General features: G+C 50.7%; 1 protein-coding gene and 1 long non-coding RNA gene across 6 annotated transcripts in view; one reads left to right on the plus strand and one right to left on the minus strand.

Annotated features, from left to right (window-relative positions):
• The window catches only part of Galnt10 (polypeptide N-acetylgalactosaminyltransferase 10), a 142,073-nt gene that overhangs the window by 19,506 nt on the left and 105,334 nt on the right, over window positions 1–17,233 (plus strand). Inside the window, exon 1 of one of the 5 annotated variants that reach the window (XM_006532386.3) lies at window positions 13,169–13,613. The exons of the other annotated variants lie outside the window; for them this stretch is intronic. Coding sequence (XP_006532449.1) covers window positions 13,374–13,613 — 240 coding nt within the window. The 5' untranslated portion in view covers window positions 13,169–13,373. Of the gene's footprint in view, window positions 1–13,168; window positions 13,614–17,233 lie in introns of those variants that run through there. 5 annotated transcript variants of the gene reach the window in all.
• Gm51896 lies at window positions 3,337–6,103 on the minus strand. The gene is made up of 3 exons (XR_003949678.1): window positions 6,055–6,103; window positions 4,164–4,267; window positions 3,337–3,548 (listed from the first exon to the last, which is right to left on the minus strand). It is a non-coding gene; the product is annotated as a predicted gene, 51896 (long non-coding RNA).

The raw sequence follows: 17,233 nt of genomic DNA on the forward strand, positions 1-17,233 counted from the left end.
ACCCTGGGTGGGTGTGGAGCCATCTCTTCCTGTGGAGGTATCTCTACATCAGGGAAGGTGCTGTGCTATGCTGTCAGGTTCCACCATGGGGTCCATCTGCCTACACCCCCCCTCCTTCTTGTGATGATTTTTTTGATTGTATGAAGCCAGGTGGTCTTAGATTTACAGTCTGATTTCCAACTTTGTAGATTGCTCTTTCTCTGTTAAAAGAAATAAATAAAACCCACTATTTTCCTGTTGCCCACCTGTTCTTGAACACACTGTATTTCCCTTTTTTGATTATTTATTGCTATCTAAAATTTACTCTCACACATGGAAGCTTAACCCACAAATATTTATTTGATCTGGGTCTGGGTGGGTCGAGGATTCTGGCTCTGCTGGAAGATTCTAGTTCTGGGTCCTAAGAAATTACAGTTAAGGGGATGGCTCAGTATGCCTACTTTAAATTGGGCGTGGCCATGGGTATTTGTAGTCCCAGCACGGGGAGGGTGGAGGCAAAAGAATTAGAAGCTCAGAGCCATTCCTGGTGACTAGTGGGTTTGAGGCTAGTGTGGGTTACATGAGACTCTGTGAAAACGAACAAATGAGGGCTGGTGAAGCCTGAGAGCCTGAGTTTGAGCTCTAGAAGCCATGGTGAGAGGAGAGAACCAACTCCCAAAAAGTTGTACTCTGATTGGTCTCTCTCTGGGAGGAGGAAGGGGGAGGGAGGGAGAGGGGAAGGAGGGAGGAGGAGGAGGAGGAGGAGGAAGAGGAGGAGGAGGAGGAGGAGGAGGAGGAGGAGGAGGAGGAGGAGAAGGAGGAGGAGGATAAATGGGGGACCAGGGAAGTGACTTAGTGGTTAAAGCCCTGTCCTGCAGGTATGAAGACTACAGTGTTGATTCCAAGAATCTGTCTAAATGTTGGGTGGGCATGGCAGCCAAACTGTTATTCCAGATTCTGAAGGCAGAGTCATGGGATCCCAGAGCAAACTGCTCCTGAGACTAGCCATATTGATGAACTCTGGGTTTGATTGAGAAACCCTGCCTCAATGCTTAAGGTAGAGATGTTTCCTGACGTCGACCTGAAGCTTTCATATACACATGTACACACACACACTCACATGTGCACATGTACACTCACATGTGGATACCCCCACACATGTAGAGTGTGCAAGCATGAAATGAAAAGTAAGGTTTTTTTTTTTTAAAGATGGCGGTCATGTTGCAGGCTTCTGGAGTATCCCTTGCATTAGGCAGTCTGCTCCCAGAGGACGTGGTGTAGGAGCAAAGCCTTAGTTGCTCAAAATATGGACCTGTCCACAAGAGGCTTCGGTGACCTCACACTGTGGCAACTAGCTTCCCCTAGACCAAGTGACTCAGGAGGGCAAGGTGAGACCACAGATCCTCTGGTGATGTAGCTCAGTTGGTAGAGTTCTTGCCAAGCATGCGTGAGTCCCCAGTACCTTATAAAACCACCCGTGGTGGCTCAGGCTCACCTGTGACTTAGGTAGAGAAAGAAGAATCAGAAGTTCAGAGTCATTCCCTGTTAACGTTGTAAGTAACGGACTACATGAGTCAGACAAATTAATTAGTTAATTCACTAATCTAGGGCCTTATTGCTGTTTTGTTTTGTTTGAAGCAGGGTATGTAGCCATGGCTGTTCTGGAACTCACTGTGTAGACCAGGCTGGCCTTGAACTCAGATCCGCTTGCCTCCCAAGTGATGGGATTAGGCGCGTGCTACCACAGCCCTCTTTAAGACCTTTAAGGCTTTAAAACCTTGTGCTTCAGCCCGTGTCTCTCGGTTTCTGCATCTGTAGTGTGTAGCTGGATAACACACATAACAGCTGTGTGACAGCCTCATCAGTGCCCGGCACGTAGGAGACCGAGGCTGCATCTCTGCCACTGTTAAAGAGTCACGCTCGGCTTTGTGTCTTCAAGATCTTTGCATCAGTTTGACCAACCTCTGAGGCTGAGAGGAGAGAAGCTGATGCCAAGTCCAGGCTTCCAACCTTCGTCATATGTAGCAATTTGGATGAAGGGGGAGGGGGGGCTAGAGAGATAACTAGGCAGTTAAAAACAGGGACTAACTGCCCTTGCAGAAGACCCAAGTTCAGCTCCCAGCATCCTCTTCTTTGGCTGTCTCACCACCTCCTATAACTCCCAATTCCAGAGGATCTGATACCCTCTTCTGGACTCTGCAGGTACCTGTACTCACATGCACAAATAATCCCCCAGCCCCCTATACATAATTAAAAAAAATAAAAACGAGAGATGAAGGGAAGACAGGCATGTCCAGGCTAGCTATTCTAGCAGGTATTGAATCCCAGTGTCTCAGCTCCATCCACATGGATATGATGGCCATCAGCGTGCCTGCCCTTGACCCTCTCTGTAGGCCCAGATCACAGCAGAGGTGGATTTTTAAGAAGCTGAGCTAGAGCTGGCAATTCCCCCCTCCTGCCCCCAACACACACACACACACACACACACACACACACACACACACACACACACACACACACACACGTGCTTTCTCTGTTGAGCTAAGAGCCCTGGCTGGGTGACAGCTTGAGTCAGGCGGGGTGCAGCCTTGAGTTATATACAGTTCTGGACCCTCTCTGGGTCCTGGGGGCCTCTGACGAAGTTCTCCTTCCGGCAGGTGGAAGGCTGAGAGCATTTTGGTGGGGGGACCTGCAGCTCTGTTGCATAGCCTGAGGACCCTTTGGTCCTTCTAGCTGTTGGAGACATCTGGATGCAGAATGGCTGGTGGGATTGTACCTCCCCGCCCACTGCCAGCCACTTATGCTCTTTATTAATAAAAGTGCTCCCGAGAAAGCTGAGTTGGGTCTGAATTCTGAGGATTCCCAGAAGCTCTTCAAGATCAAGAGCCAGACCTCAGACCCAGTAAGCAGTTTGGAGGACTTCAAAGTTAGAATGATTAGATTGTCTTCTCTACCGACTTGGCGCTCATGCCTGCGCAGGGTCACTATGGACCCTGCCTAAGGTTTCACTGACTAAACCCAGAGGCGTCGGTCAAGCATTCACCCTGGGGGCGGGTGACAGCCCACTTTGAAAAACCCTAGATCTTCCACGGTCTTTCTTCACTTCGGACTTAAACACTTCCTTTTTGAAACGTTAAAAAAAAAAGTTTCTTAAAAAATTTGGTTTGGTTGTCGTGGGACAGTGTTTCAAATACATTCTGTATATCAGGCCAGGGTAAATGTTCCCTCAGCCACGACTTGGCACAAAGTGGCGGGGCAGACCCAGCCTCCTTGGCTGCCTGCCCCCCACGACAGTCACCTTAGGTTCTCACCTCCTCTGCCCCTCCCCTTGTTGGGAAAAAGCTTTCAGAAGGCAGGAAGGAAGAGGAGGAGGAGGAGGAGGAGGAGGAGGAGAAGAGAGGAGGAGGAGAGAGGAAATGAAGACCGCCCTTAACTCAGAGAAAGGCCATCCCACCAAGATGAGGATAGTAGTAATTCACTGGTGGACCTAAGGCCATGATTACCTGAGAAGAAACCGGCAGGGAAACACCAGAAACTTCCATTACGCCATCGTGGGGCCTGAGGTACCACTGTTGACACACGTAAGTGGTGTAATTAAGAAAAATGAGTGTCAAAGTCATATTTAGCTACACAGAGAGGTGGAGGGCAATCAGGGCTGCGGGAGAGATTGTCAACAACCCAAAATGGAGCTGGGGGATAGCTCGGTTGGTCAGGTGCTGGCCGTGCAGGCATGAGGAGCTAAGTTCAGACCCCTACATCTACACTTGAAAAGAGGAAAAGAAAATAGGTATGGTGTCCTGTCACCCAGGTGTAATCCCAGAGGGAAAGGACAAAGATGGATGGATCCCCGACATTCATTGACCAGCCAGCCTAGACGAGTTAGAGTTACAGGTTTAGTGAGAGACCCTGTCTCAAAAAAATCAAGACGGAGTGTGATTGCGGATTGACACCCAGTGTCGACCTCTGGCCCCCAGTGCATGCATGACTGTGATGTACTCGTGTACACGGTGCACGCACACATGCATATAAAGATTTAGACAACTAAACTAGTGTTACGGGAGAAGCAGAGTTGAGGTTGCAAAGGGAGCTCAGGAGACGTCAGCAGGCATGCCTGGGACAGATGGAAGCCCCAGTAGCCTTCTCCCCCCACCCCACCCCCCGCCAGTGGCCTCCCCCAGTCTCACCTGGTCTCAACTTCAGTAGCTCCAAAGCGTGAAGGTCCCTTTAGTCCATGGTCATTTCTGCCTGTTCTTTCTGGATATGGACGTGACTAGGCTCTCCCTTGCCTCTGAGAAAGCAGAGGCGGTGCTGGGTGACAGTGGCTTGAGCCTGTCACTCCAGCACTCTGGGGGCTGAGGCAGGAGGATCACACGTCCCAGGCAAGCCTGAGCTACAGAGTTACGCCCTGCCTCGTTCCTACTAATTAATTAGTTAATTCATTAGGTAATTAGTTATTAAATGGTTAGTCATGCTGTAGCAACCTGATAACTGGCCTCACGAAGGTCAAACTCAGCTTCTTGAGCCCTCCCTCCCTCCCTCCCTCCCTCCTTCCCTCCCTCTTTCTGTGTCGTTGTCCCCTTCCCTCCCCTCCCACCCCCACCCCGTATTCCCAGCAGCTCCTGGGTTATTAGAGTGTTGGCTTTGTCCCTCAGCCAGAGCAGGGTGGGCCTCCCAGCACTGGACTCATGAAGTAGGCCTTCCGCTGCGCTAGTTGCGGTGGCTTCTCAAGCTCTGGGTGTGACGGACCTAGATGACTTAAGTATTGTCACCTTCATTGTCACCTAACCCCTGGTTTCTGCCACTGTGGCTTTTGTTGCTTCCTGTTAAGGATGTCGTGGTGAGAGAGGGGGATGTGGTGGGTTCATCCCAGACAGTACTTTACAAACTCTAGAAACACACATGGGTACCCTGTACTGGCCTCTGAAGTTTCTTTCTCCTAACTCTCTTTAAAAGAATAAGGGTAATTTTTAAAAAACCATGTGTCTGGGCCCATATTTTTCTTTTTCTTTTGGTTTGGTTTTTCGAGACAGGGTTTCTCTGTGTAGCCCTGGTTGTCCTGGAACTCACTCTGTAGACCAGGCTGGCCTCGAACTCAGAAATCCGCCTGCTTCTGCCTCCCAAGTGCTGGGATTAAAGGCGTGCACCACCACCACCCGGCTCTGGGCCCATAATTTTCATGCTGCAAGTCACAGGCTCCCTGACTTGGCTTCTGTCTAATTGAAGATTGCTCTGAGAGGCCATGTATACAGAACACACATACGTATCCATCAGATACATCCGCTGGCCATCACGCTGGGCCAGGCTGTAACTCAGGGAAGAGTGCCTGCCGAGCCTGCAGGAAGCTCTGGGTTCAATCCCCAGCATTGACTAGAGCCGAGTACGTTGGGGTCTGTGAGATGGCTCCGAGGGGAAAGGTGCTGCTCTCTGCCAGTCCTGGCATCCTGAGTTTCCTCTCTCGTACTCACATGGTGGAAGGAGAGAACTGACTCTTACAGGCTGGTTGTCCTCCAGCACACACTTGCCCAAATACATGCACAAACGCGTGCATTCAAATGACATAATAATAAATGTAGAACTTGGTGTGGTGGTGCACACCTATAATCCCAGCACTAGGGAGGCGGAGGCAGGAGGATGAGGTTAAGGCCATGCTCAGCTTATAAGAGATCCCGTGTCAAAAACAAAACAGAAGCAAAACCCTCAAGGAACAGCAAAATCCCAGTGCCCTCCCACTCCCAAAACCCTCTCTTGTAAATTTTACAGTAAACCATACATATCTGAAAGTTAAGGCAACCTTTTTCAGCCTACCAAACAAGAGGCTTCATTGTAGAAGAGGCACCTGGTTTTCAGAGAGCCTGAATCCGGCCTCCGTTGGTGGTTTTCGGTGGCTAGACCGCAAGACAACCCGATTCCACATAAGCGAGAAACTTCCTTGGTTTTTAACTCGTGAACGGAACCTGGATGACTGCCTTGTTCTATATAGTATCGACCCATGGAAGAAATCCTCCACTGGCCTCCGGAGAAGGGTGCACCCTCCGCCTGCCCCGGGTGGCCATGCTTTAATTATAAGAACATTACCTTTTACCTCCTGGTCAATTTGTTTCCCTCGTGTGCTCAGATCAGAGGCTTAGTGGGAAGCTTGCCCATAAAATACCACCCCAACAAGTATTGACCGGGTCAGGGGCAGGATGATAAATAGATTAGCCCTCCTGGAGAGCTCATAGCCTCAGTTCCCTCCTCCCCTCCTCCTCTGCTTCCCTCCTCCCCTCTCTCAATCTACCCCCCACCCCCTTGCACCTTGTCTGTCCTGCTCCCACCTCCTGGAGAGATTGGAGAGATTCCAGGACAGCCTGTCTCCTGATAACCTCTGCCCCCCCCCCCCCCCACACGATGTCGATGTCGGGGGTAACATGCTAGCCCTGTTGCCTCCCTGTGTTTATGTTGGGGCTGGACTGTGTGTGTGTGTGAAATCTGAGGCTGGGGGATGGGAGCCTCTGGCTCCCTTCTCTGTGGAATTGTCATCAAAGTCTGTTAGGTCTCTCTCAGCGGCCATCCCTAGCCCCTGCTGTGCATGTCCCCTCCTCTCTCAGGGTAGAAAATGGGATGGTGGAGAAGGTGGAGAGGGCTCCCCCACCCCCACCTTGCCTCTGAATGAGGCAACATCAGTAAAGGGGAACAAACAGGGTGATAAACTTTGACCTCTGTCCATGAGGGCTCAGCAGCTAGGTGGGCCCGGTCTCCATCTTGACCCTGTCACTGTCAAGGAATGGGAGGCTGGACAGTTTAAGAATCCTCAGTGCATCTCTCTGTAATGGAGATGATAGTTTCCAGCTTCACGGGCTTCTGAGGATAAGTGGGGCCGTGTCTGGCAGGCTGGACAGCTCAGAACCCAGTGTTCTGAGACCCTTCTCTCTTGCAGGCATGCTGTTCATCTGGCCTGCTTTGGTGTGAATCAAAACGTTGGGAGAGGTAGCCGGGAAGGGAGCTGACCTCCTATACTGCCCCCCTCACCCCCGCCAGCTTTCTCCTGACCCAGGCCTGACTCTCCAGTCTGTCCAGTTCCAGGCCCTGTGGGCGTGGTCAACACTTCTCAGCTGGCCAGCAGGCCTCCCCCAGCTCTTAGGCTCCCTCTCATCCCAGAATCCTCCCAAGCCGTCCCAACCTAGGAGAGTGTCTCCAGAGACATTGAATTAATTACAGAGGAGGTTGGGGATTGGGACTACAGGGTTTCTCCCCCGCCCCGTGTCCGGCTGTCCATGAGCAGATACACGCGGCTCGGTGTCTTGTAGAGTGGGGTCTCCAGTTTTACATGAGTACAGTGACATGGTTACAAGGCGTGGTGACAAAATGGCAGGAACTTTAGAGTGCTGGCCATAAGCAAGTCCTAGTTGAGATGGAGCTTGCATTCCCTCATGGCAAGCATGAGGGAAGATTCACTTCTGAAAGCCTTCTGGAACCTTCTTGCTTTTGCCACTTGTTGCTTTAAAACCAGCTTGCAGCTTCCACTTTGGTTCCTGAGCCCAAGGAAAGGAAGGAGGCAGCCCATGGCGGTGGCAAGAGGGGGGCGGGGTTAGGAAGGAGAGAGGGGTATAGGCCAAAGTGGCTCCTCTCTCAGCTGTGCCTTTCTCCAGGAAGAGGTAGCCATCCTGTGGAACCTGTGTGGAGAAGCCTGAAGCCTGCAATTTTCCTTCACCCTGCTGACCACCACTTATTCTGTTTGATCTTTGTGAAGAGTCCACTCTTTGTACATCAGCATTTTTTTGGCATTACCAGAGATTGGACCCAGGCTCTGGAGCCTGCTAGGCAAGGGCTCAGTGGCAAAGCCCTTCTTCCTCTCCTGTCGCTTTCTTCGAATCCTGTTCTGCATGACAACCACAGCCATCGTCCAAAGCATACATCTGTGCATGTCCCTTCCCAACTCAGAACCCACTGCCAGCCCCCATAGCCGTGAGGATAGAACCCAGAGTTCTTGCTGCCCAGGCTTGGCATGATCCAGCTTCTACCACTGTCACCAGCCTCTTCTGCTGTCCCCAGCTTCTTTCCCCGCTAGCCCTGTCTGTGCTCTACCTATTGCCCGCACTGGGAAGGACTTCCATCTTGGACAGCTCCCACCCAGGTCCTCCACGCAGTCAGTCAGATCCCTGCTAAGACATCGCTTTCTCCACTGCCATTCAGACTGCGTGGGTGGCCTCGGAGCCCTGGGCTTGTGGATGTGTCCACTCCTCCTACATCCCAGCACAGCCAAGGTCACCTGGCAGCATCTCCTCCCAGCCCAAGGGTGCATGTGCTCCTGAGGGCTGTACATTCATGCTTCACTTCCTGCCACAACCCCCACCTCTAGCACCATGCCAGCCAAGCCACGGAAGACAGGATGGCGCGTTACCACACCTAGGAGCCAGGCACCTGTCAGACTCACACATAGCTATTGGTCCTCCGCCATATCCTACCTGCTAGAGACTGAATTCTTAAAGAGAGAAAGGAAAGGAAAGAAGAGAAAGGAGAATATTCTCCAGTGTGTGTGTGTGTGTGTGTGTGTGTGTGTGTGTGTGTGTGTGTTGAACACTCTCTCCCAGAGCCAGAATTCTGGACATGGCTAAACAGTCATTTCCCTGAGTGTGACAAGACCTTGCAGTGATCGGGCCCAAGTCCAGTGTTCAGAAAATTGGTACTTGACCCAGAGACAGACAGTGACTTCAGTATGATTCTAGTACGTATCTCCCTCCCTGTCCTTGCTGTCCTTCACCTCTCTTTCCTCATTCTCCCCCTCCTCCCTTCTGTACATGAACACACACACACACACACACAAACACACACACACACTCACACACACACAAACACACACACTCACACACACACTCACACACACACACACAAACACACACACTCACACACACACACAAACACACCCACTCACACACAAACACACACACACACACAAACACACACACTCACACACAAACACACTCACACACACACAAACACACACTCACAAACACACACTCACACATACTCTCTCTCTCTCTCACTCACACACACACACACTCACACACACACCAGGAGATGACATAGAGGCCTGATACTTCCCACACTCCCGCAGTATCGATCTTAGGGAGAGTGTCAGGAAGTACAGGAGAGAAAATTTGCCTCCTTGCAACCTCAGTTCTGAACAAGGAAATCTTGGCAGGCTGTTGACTTCCTCTCTGTAAAAAGAGCCTCGCTTCAGAACACCGCTACTTATTTTTAAAACTCTGAGGAACGACTTGGGTTCTGTGACTTGGGTGTTTTTTTTTTTTTTAAATACAGGAAATTCCAGATGGTTTGTTTTTCTGTCTCAGAAATTCTGTCTGTAGGGAGGAGAATGATCCCGAATGGTGCTGAGAGCTCTGTCTAGGAGACAGAGCCCAGCATGGACAGAACGTGGTCAGTGCTTTCGGAGGTGCCAGGCCGTGTGGCCTTTCTGCGTGTCTGCAGGGGAGAGCCTCAGTCCTCTTGTGTTCCCCCAGCTCCCAGGTAGTGGGAGAAGCAGGCTCCACACAGAAAAGATCTGGGGTGGAGGTTGGGCACTCAGGAGTGAAGGGAAGCTCTGAGAAACCCAGCAATTACATTTCCTGGAGAACTTAGCTGTGTGCTGCCAGTGGGCGGGGAGGGCTTACAGCAAGGATCCTGGACATGAACGTGGAAGGTTCTGGGAATGACCTTCCACTTGAACAGAAGAAGAATTTTCCCAGAAAAATAAAGTCTTACCAGTGAGTGTCTTCCAAAGGTCATGAGTTCTCAAAGCAAGGGATATGATCATGGCTGGGACTGTGTGTGTAGTAGGCCTATTGCAGAGTTCTGGGTGAGGAAGGGGCAGCCTGGGCTAGGTTAGGTCCCAGCACCCTCTGACTGACCATAAGGTACAGGACACACCCTAACTGTTGGAAAACATCTGTGGGTCCTATGAGGCTGGGTCTTTGAATACAGCAAACACTTGTGGGTTTTGTCATAGGGATGTGCAGTGCTGTCCGAACACACCCCTCCGTGTCTGCTGGCTGGGTAAGCATTTCGGACCTTATTGTCGAGACGCATGAGCCTGCAGGAGCGGAATCATTGTGACCCAACAGATCGGTGGGGTCAGAACAACTGGAGGCTAAGCGGCTCCAGAGAGGAACCTGTAAGGATCAGAGATGCAGGCAGCTTCGTCCTTGCCCATCACTGCCATTTCAAAACAAACTCTTTTCTTAAAATAGGACTCGGCATGGTTGCGGGTGGGGTACAGGAAGACCTGGCATGTCCCTGGCAGATGCTGGCACACAATCCCACTTCTTAAGAGCACCTGGGTGAAAGATACCATTCTCTCCTTTTCCCGTACTAGTCAGGAGCTCAGGGTACCTAAGACTGCTTCAGAATAGAAGCAGGGGGGGGGGGGAGAGCTAAGCCACAGGAACGCACCCTGGTGGGGCTCTGTGGGCCTGGCAGGGACAGGGCATTGAGTAAGTGAGCCCCGCCATGAAACCAACCTCCCCCACCCCATCAGAACTAATCGCATCCAGACCATACTGAGGCTCTCCCCTGTCTGCCCATCTTCCTACTCCTGCACTCCTTTTTTTAAAAACAAGTCTTTTAAATTAAGCTTAATAATTTGTATATGTATGTGGGAGTGTGTTCCACAGTGTGTGTATGTGTGTAGGCCAGAGGACAGGATTGTAAACTTAAAACACTTCCTTTCTCAGATCTTTTTTTTTTTTTTTGATAGCTTAATTGTGAGGTTCAAGCGTGAACCTTGTAGGCAACCACGTTGTATTGCAGTGTCAAGTGACTGGGCGAGCCTGTGAAGACCTTAGCGTAGAGGGAATCATGAAAGCGGTGTGCCTTTTGTCTGTCTTTTTTTGCCCCTTCATTAATTATGATTTCTCTAATAAGCCCATGGCAGAGAATAAAAGCTAAGCAACCCAGGCTTCTTTCTAGCTTTGGGCAGGAGCATCAGGTATGCTCCACAGACAGGAAAGGAAGAGGGAAGAGGAAGCAGCCAGGAGTGCCCTGTCAGTCCTGGGCTCAGAGGAAGGAAGTTATGATGGGTACACCTTGATGCTTTGTCTTGTCTGGGCACTGCTCCTGGGTCATGGCACGAGCCACACGCTGTCATGTCCCAGGCTCTGAGCTCCTTTCTAGTGCTTGCTATACTGTCTGTCTGCTGATGCTTCCAAACTGCGTGGCTTGTGAGCATGCTCAGAACCCGGGCTTTGGTTCTGGTCCCGAGCTTCTCTACCAAGTCCTCAGCACCTTCAATTTATGAATGAATCTCATCTCAGAGTCTGTTTATCGGCTCCCACGCCCTGCTGTGTATCTATTTGGACATGGGGGTAGGCTCTCTGCTCTTTGGGGAACCAGGGACTCAGTGACCTGTGTGAATCTTCAAGGCAGTGGGAAGACACTAAAAGAGAAAATATTTCAAGCAGTTTTACAGAAAACCAATGTCTGTAAAAACCTCTCCAGTGCTCGGTGACTCCAGGAAAGCCAAAGAGCCCCTCTTTTTTTTTTGGTTTTTCAAGACAGGGTTTCTCTGTGTAGCCCTGGCTGTCCTGGAACTCACTTTGTAGACCAGGCTGGCCTTGAACTCAGAAATCCGCCTGCCTCTGCCTCCCGACAAAACCTCTCTTAATCCTCATTGTATCTTTAGCACCAAGAGAAAACTCTCATCTGCCCTTCTTTCAATTGGTTATTGGAAGATTTCTGGGTAGTGTATGTCATTAGGTTCCTACAAAAGTGGCTCTAGTTAGACACACTCATCCAGTGCAAATAAGATTTATTTATTCAGCTCGCTTATTGCTCAGGCCTGCCATATGCTAGAAACAGTTGTGTATAGTGACAAAAACCACACCCAGCCTTCTGGAGGCTTCCATTGTAGTGGGAAAAAAAAAACCCAACCCATCTAGATGGCAAATAAGCCAGCTAATGGTAAGACTGTATTTGTGGTGTTGATGCACGAGAACCAGGAGGTCTGCGAAGAAACTGAGGGGACATTCCTGTCTCCCTCTGAAAATTCCAGCCTGCTAGAACCACCAGGAGCTCCTCGTGATCATTGCTGGAAGGACCATAGGCACACAGACACCCCAGGATGCAGTGACATTGGAAGCTTACAGCCCACTCTATAAGGGAGAGAGACATGGGACACAGGTGATCTAGCGGGGTAGCCTGGAGTGCATCAGACCACAAACAATACCGAGATACGGAACAAAGTTCCCCTGGCTCTAGAGAGGTCTACAGTTCTGGGGAGGTGGGGAACAGAGTTGTCACGATGCACCATGTCCTTGAAGTCTCCAGAAGGAACAAAAAACCATGTCTGGGCATGGTTGAGGGAGGGATCTTTTGAAAGCTGCCTTCTATGAGAGGAAGGCTTGAGAGAGGATTGGGGAGGATCCTGAGGTGACAGGGAGGCTTCAGGACTTACTGCTCCAGCTCTGACCTTGGAGGAGGGAGTGTTTCCTGAGCCCCAACAGTATGGCTTAATCAGGTTGTGGCCTGAAGCTCAGAAGAGCATGTCAGCAAGCAGGGTTGTGGAGGGTGGAGCCTCCTAAGGTTGCTGGGTGTGAGTTACTAGAGGCTGTTGGGGAGCAGCGAGGTGCAGGCTAGGGAGGGAGCCCCTCCACGTGGGAAGAACAGTATCTTCCTGTTCTCGATGAGTACTTTCCACTTCTTCTCTTGTGTTCCTTCCTGTTCTCTAAGTTTTGGAGTTACTAAGTCATTGGAGGTTTGTTCTGAATCCCCAGAGTCCTTTAAAACATCCTCAGGGACACAACAAGATGGCTTAGCTGTTTACCAAGCCAGACAACCTGAGTTTGATTCCCCAGAACCCGTATGGTGGAAAGAGAGAACTGACCCCACAGTTGTTCTCTGACCTCACTCCCACACATGCCCATAAAACGGATAGATTAAAATGTGAGAAAACACGGTCGGAATGTAGAAGGGAGAATACTGGGCCGTGATGTCAGTCCCCTGGGCTCTCATCAGCCCTGCCGCTCTGACCTTGGACAAAAGGCGTATCCTCTCAGATCTTCTGTCCTCACCTGTACCACAGGGGTAGGTATCTCCTCTCCATCCCTCAGAGGGTGGTTATAAAGCTAAAGCTAAAGCGTGAACATGTGTGGCTTTGCTTTAGTGATGCTGTGTATGGGAAAGAGACCTGACCACGGGTGGGTTCTCTGCATCACAGGTTCATGGTGCTTCGGTGCGCCCATCCTCTCGGCGAGGGTTGCTGAGGTCAGCTTGGATCAGGTGGATCTGCAGATGGAAACCATTCCACATGTATTCTTCCAGTGCCGCAGAGACAATATTCCGAGGAAGGAAATGAATAATGAATGAGTGTTTTGTAAAGTCAAGCTGCTTCTGGAAGGATTCTGTGAACAGGAAAACAGCGAATGTGGACAGTCTTGTATTGCTCGCTCTCTGCAAGAGACTGTCACCAGCGAGGCCTGCAGCCTTCAAAAGTGTATGTGGCGCCAAGGCCATGGGGTCAAGGAAATACGTCTGTGGTTCTTCAGAGTGTCACCCCAGGGTTCCTAGAGCCCCTGCCCTCTGCCTCCAGCACAGCAAACAGGGCTATCCGCTGCCATCCTTGTTTCTGGTGGGCACGTGATAGACAGAACCACACATTTGAGGTAGGCTGGAGGCAAGCCCTGAAGAATAAACAGAAGATGGTGGCGCTTGGCAGACACTGGCCAGAACCATGGGTGCTGGGATTCAAGGGAGAGCTTGGAAGAAGTGCTGTTGGGTAAATGTCTGTAGGATAAGATAGCCCCAGGGGCAGACCCTGGGATGAGGCCAAGGCTCCTAGGGTGGCTTGCCTGGGTTGGCCTGGTCTTGAGGACCAAGCATAAGGACCAGGAGCGGAGATGATAGAGGGTCTTGGAAAGAGGACTTTGTGTCCCAGGGAAAGAAGTTTGGATTTGTCCTAGTGTCTTTGGGAATCAGAGGCTAAGTCAGAGGTGAAGAGTTGGGTCTGTATTCTGCAGGGTTGGCGGCTAGGCTGCATTTGCTGGGTGGGGACATACCCAAGGGGAAGAGGAGAGTTGTCTATATAGAGCAAGCTGGCCTCAAACTCAGAGATCCATTTGCCTCTGCCTTCTTCAGCGCTGAGGTTAAAGGTTTGTGTCACCATGCTGGATGTCCTGGCTAGGGTTTCTATTGCTGTGATGAAACCCAGCTGGGGAGACTCAGGGTTAGACTCAGAGACCCGTCGGCTTCATGGATGGTGCTGTCTTCCCATTTGAAAGGGCATCTTCAGCTGGCGTAGCAGCCAGTGTCTGGCTCAACAACAAGCCTGAGTTCCTCTGCACCATGGGTGGGGCCCGAGTAGCAAGTTCTAGGATCACATGCTCTTTACAGAAATGAGATGATTTAACCAGTCTCACCAATGTCTTACACTGATACATCCCCTCCTTTGGGGTAGGGCCACGGGCATTTTCTTTCAGCTTCTGAGCAACAGAGCTGAATCGGGACACATCTATCAGCGTTAGCAAAACACCCCATGTGTGTGCCCTGTTCCCTTCCCCCTTGCTCATGTGCAGGGGGTTGAATGGAGGGCCTTGTGCATGTTAAGCTAGTGGTGTAAATTGAGATGCCCAAACTTTCCCCTCTCTCCCTTTCAAATTTTTTGTTGTTGATGATTTTTGTTTTTGAGACAGGGTCTCACTATCCTGTTGTGAAACTTGCTGTGTAGATCAGGCTGGCCTTGAACTCAGAGATCCACTTGCCCCTATCTCCTGAGTGCTAAGGTTAAAAGCTCATACCACCATGCCGGATGTCCTGGGTAGGGTTTCTGTTGCTGTGACGAAGCACCATGACCAAGGAAGCAAGTAGGAGAGGAAAGGGTTAAATGGCTTGTGCTTCCACATCTCTGTTCATCATAGAAGAAAGCCAGGACAGGAACCCAAAACAGGCAGGAACCTGGAGGCAGGAGCTGAGGCAGAGGTCATGGGGGAGGGGGGGGTTGCTGCTTACTGGCTTGTTCAGTTCACTTTCTTATAGAACCCAGAACCACCAGCCAATGGATGGTACCACCCTCAATGGGCTGCACTGCCCCTCTACCATCAATTACTAATTAAGAATGCCCTACAGACTTGGCTTGTCTATAATCTGATCTTATAGCCACGTTTCTCAGTTGAGGCTCCTTCCTCTCCAGTGACTCTCGCTTGTGTCAAGTTGACACGAAACTAGCCATTCCAGAAGCCTTCTTCCTAATTTTGAGCCTGGCAGGGTACTCAGGCTGGCCTTGAACTACTGATCTTCTTGCCTCAGCCTCCCAAGGAGCTGGGATAACAGACCCATGTTGTCAGGCCTGGCTTTCCTCTGCCTCCTCCCGCTCCCACTCCTCCTCCTCTAACAGGGCCTCATGTAGTCCAGGCTGGCCTTGATCTTGCTATGTAGCTAAGAGTGACCTTTCCTAGTCAAGCTTTAACCCTTGCATGCTAGGATTATAAGCATGGAGCACCACTTCCGTGTATGCAGCACTGGGGACCAAACCAGAGGCCTTATGCATGATAGACAAACACCCTAGCAACCTAACTCCACTCCGGCTCTGGTTCTCTTTAAGGAACCTCCCCACAGCTCCCACAAAGCTGAATCAGGCCACGGTGGCAGTTGAGTTTTTTTCCTCCTCAGCCAAAGTGGCTGATGCTATGGTAGTGACTAGGCCTTTAGCTCCAGGGCAGGAGAAAGTCCCAAGGCTATGGGGGTTAGTGTGCAGATAGCCAGAGGACTGTTTGTTCTCTTCTTGGTGTGCAATGTGGCTGTTAGCATCTCCGCATTTACTCTGCATTGTTCTCTGCGTGTGGCCAAGGCCTTTGTTCTTTAGGAGAAATTTGTGAATTGTTGGTTCATTCTGTATGGGAGGGAAGTGGGAAGGCATGAGGTGTAGGGGGAGGGGGGCTTGCTGAAACTGTCTCACAGGTAGATTCAGAGGGTCTGGGTCTAGCAGGGAGTCAGTGTAGATGCATAGGACTTTCTCTGTTTAATCCTCTCTCTCTCTCTCTCTCTCTCTCTCTCTCTCTCTCTCTCTCTCTCTCTCTCTCTCTCTGTGTGTGTGTGTGTGTGTGTCTGGGGGGCGGTGAGTGTGGATATGTATATATAGCTGCAAGTGTGGAGGAGGTTAGAAGATGACATTACCTTCCAGCTTGCTGGACCCAGGGCTTCTTGTTTAGCCAAAGCTGTGCCAGGCTAGTGCCCCCCCCCCAGTGGGCTTCTGTGGATCCTCCTGCCTCCACCTACCATCCTACCAACAGAGCCCTGACCTTGCAGACACGAATTCATACATGGTTTGTATGATTTATGGAGATTCAAACTTGGGCTCTCAGGCTTGTGTGACAAGTGTTTTACCCACGGAACCATCATTCCCGATCTGGGTTTTAGAACATGGGCCCAGTGTGCATGGAGTCCTGGCTAGACCTGGTGCTCTTCAGCTCTCCATGTGTCGTGGAGACAAGTGACTTCTCCCCTCCTGGAGGTCAGGGGGAGGCTGGCAACTCCTGGGCAGGAATCCTGAGCAGAGGCCTCGGTGCCACATGGAACATATTGGATGAGACAAGCTTGAACTTTGAGAGCCTTTGAGCCCTGAGATTCTAGGGTTTGTCACCTGCCCTCCCACATTGTCACTGGAAGTAGAGGGAAAATGCCAGAGGGAAGCAGCCTTGTATCGAACTCTGTGGGAAATGGGGATAGCATGGCAACTTGGAGACCTTGCTTTTGACAGCTGACTGGGTGCTCAAAGCTCAGTGCAGACTTGCTTCCTGTCCCTCTGCACAGAAAGAACGGGAAGAACTCAGTAACTGCAGATTGGTTGTGACCGTGTTTTAGAGCGCTTGGGTTTGACCCGTGGGTCCTGGAGCCCAGCCAGGTGCTTCACCATCAGTGGGTTCAATCTGAGACCTGTTTGCCTGCCGAGCAAGGTTACAGTTTTACAGTCTGTCCCATTATCTAGCCACCAGATTGCCTGCTACAGATTCAGGAAAGGGCCATAGGGGTCAACTGACTCTACTTCCTCAGTGTGAGTGAGTGTGTGTGTGTACAGGAGTGCACACACGTGCACATGCATGCATGTGTTAGAAGACCAGAGGTGGAATTGAGGTGACTGGATATTCTGTCATGGCTAAGCTGTTAGCTTTCAACATCAGGAGCAAGGTGTTCTTCTACAAAGGAGACATGAATGTCAGGGCTGGACCTAAATTTTTTCATCAATGAATTTTCATGAATAATTCAATCGGGGCAGTGCTTTGTAGGGTTT

This window comes from Mus musculus, chromosome 11, assembly GCF_000001635.26.
Source record: "Mus musculus strain C57BL/6J chromosome 11, GRCm38.p6 C57BL/6J".
Taxonomy (NCBI): Eukaryota; Metazoa; Chordata; class Mammalia; order Rodentia; family Muridae; genus Mus; species Mus musculus.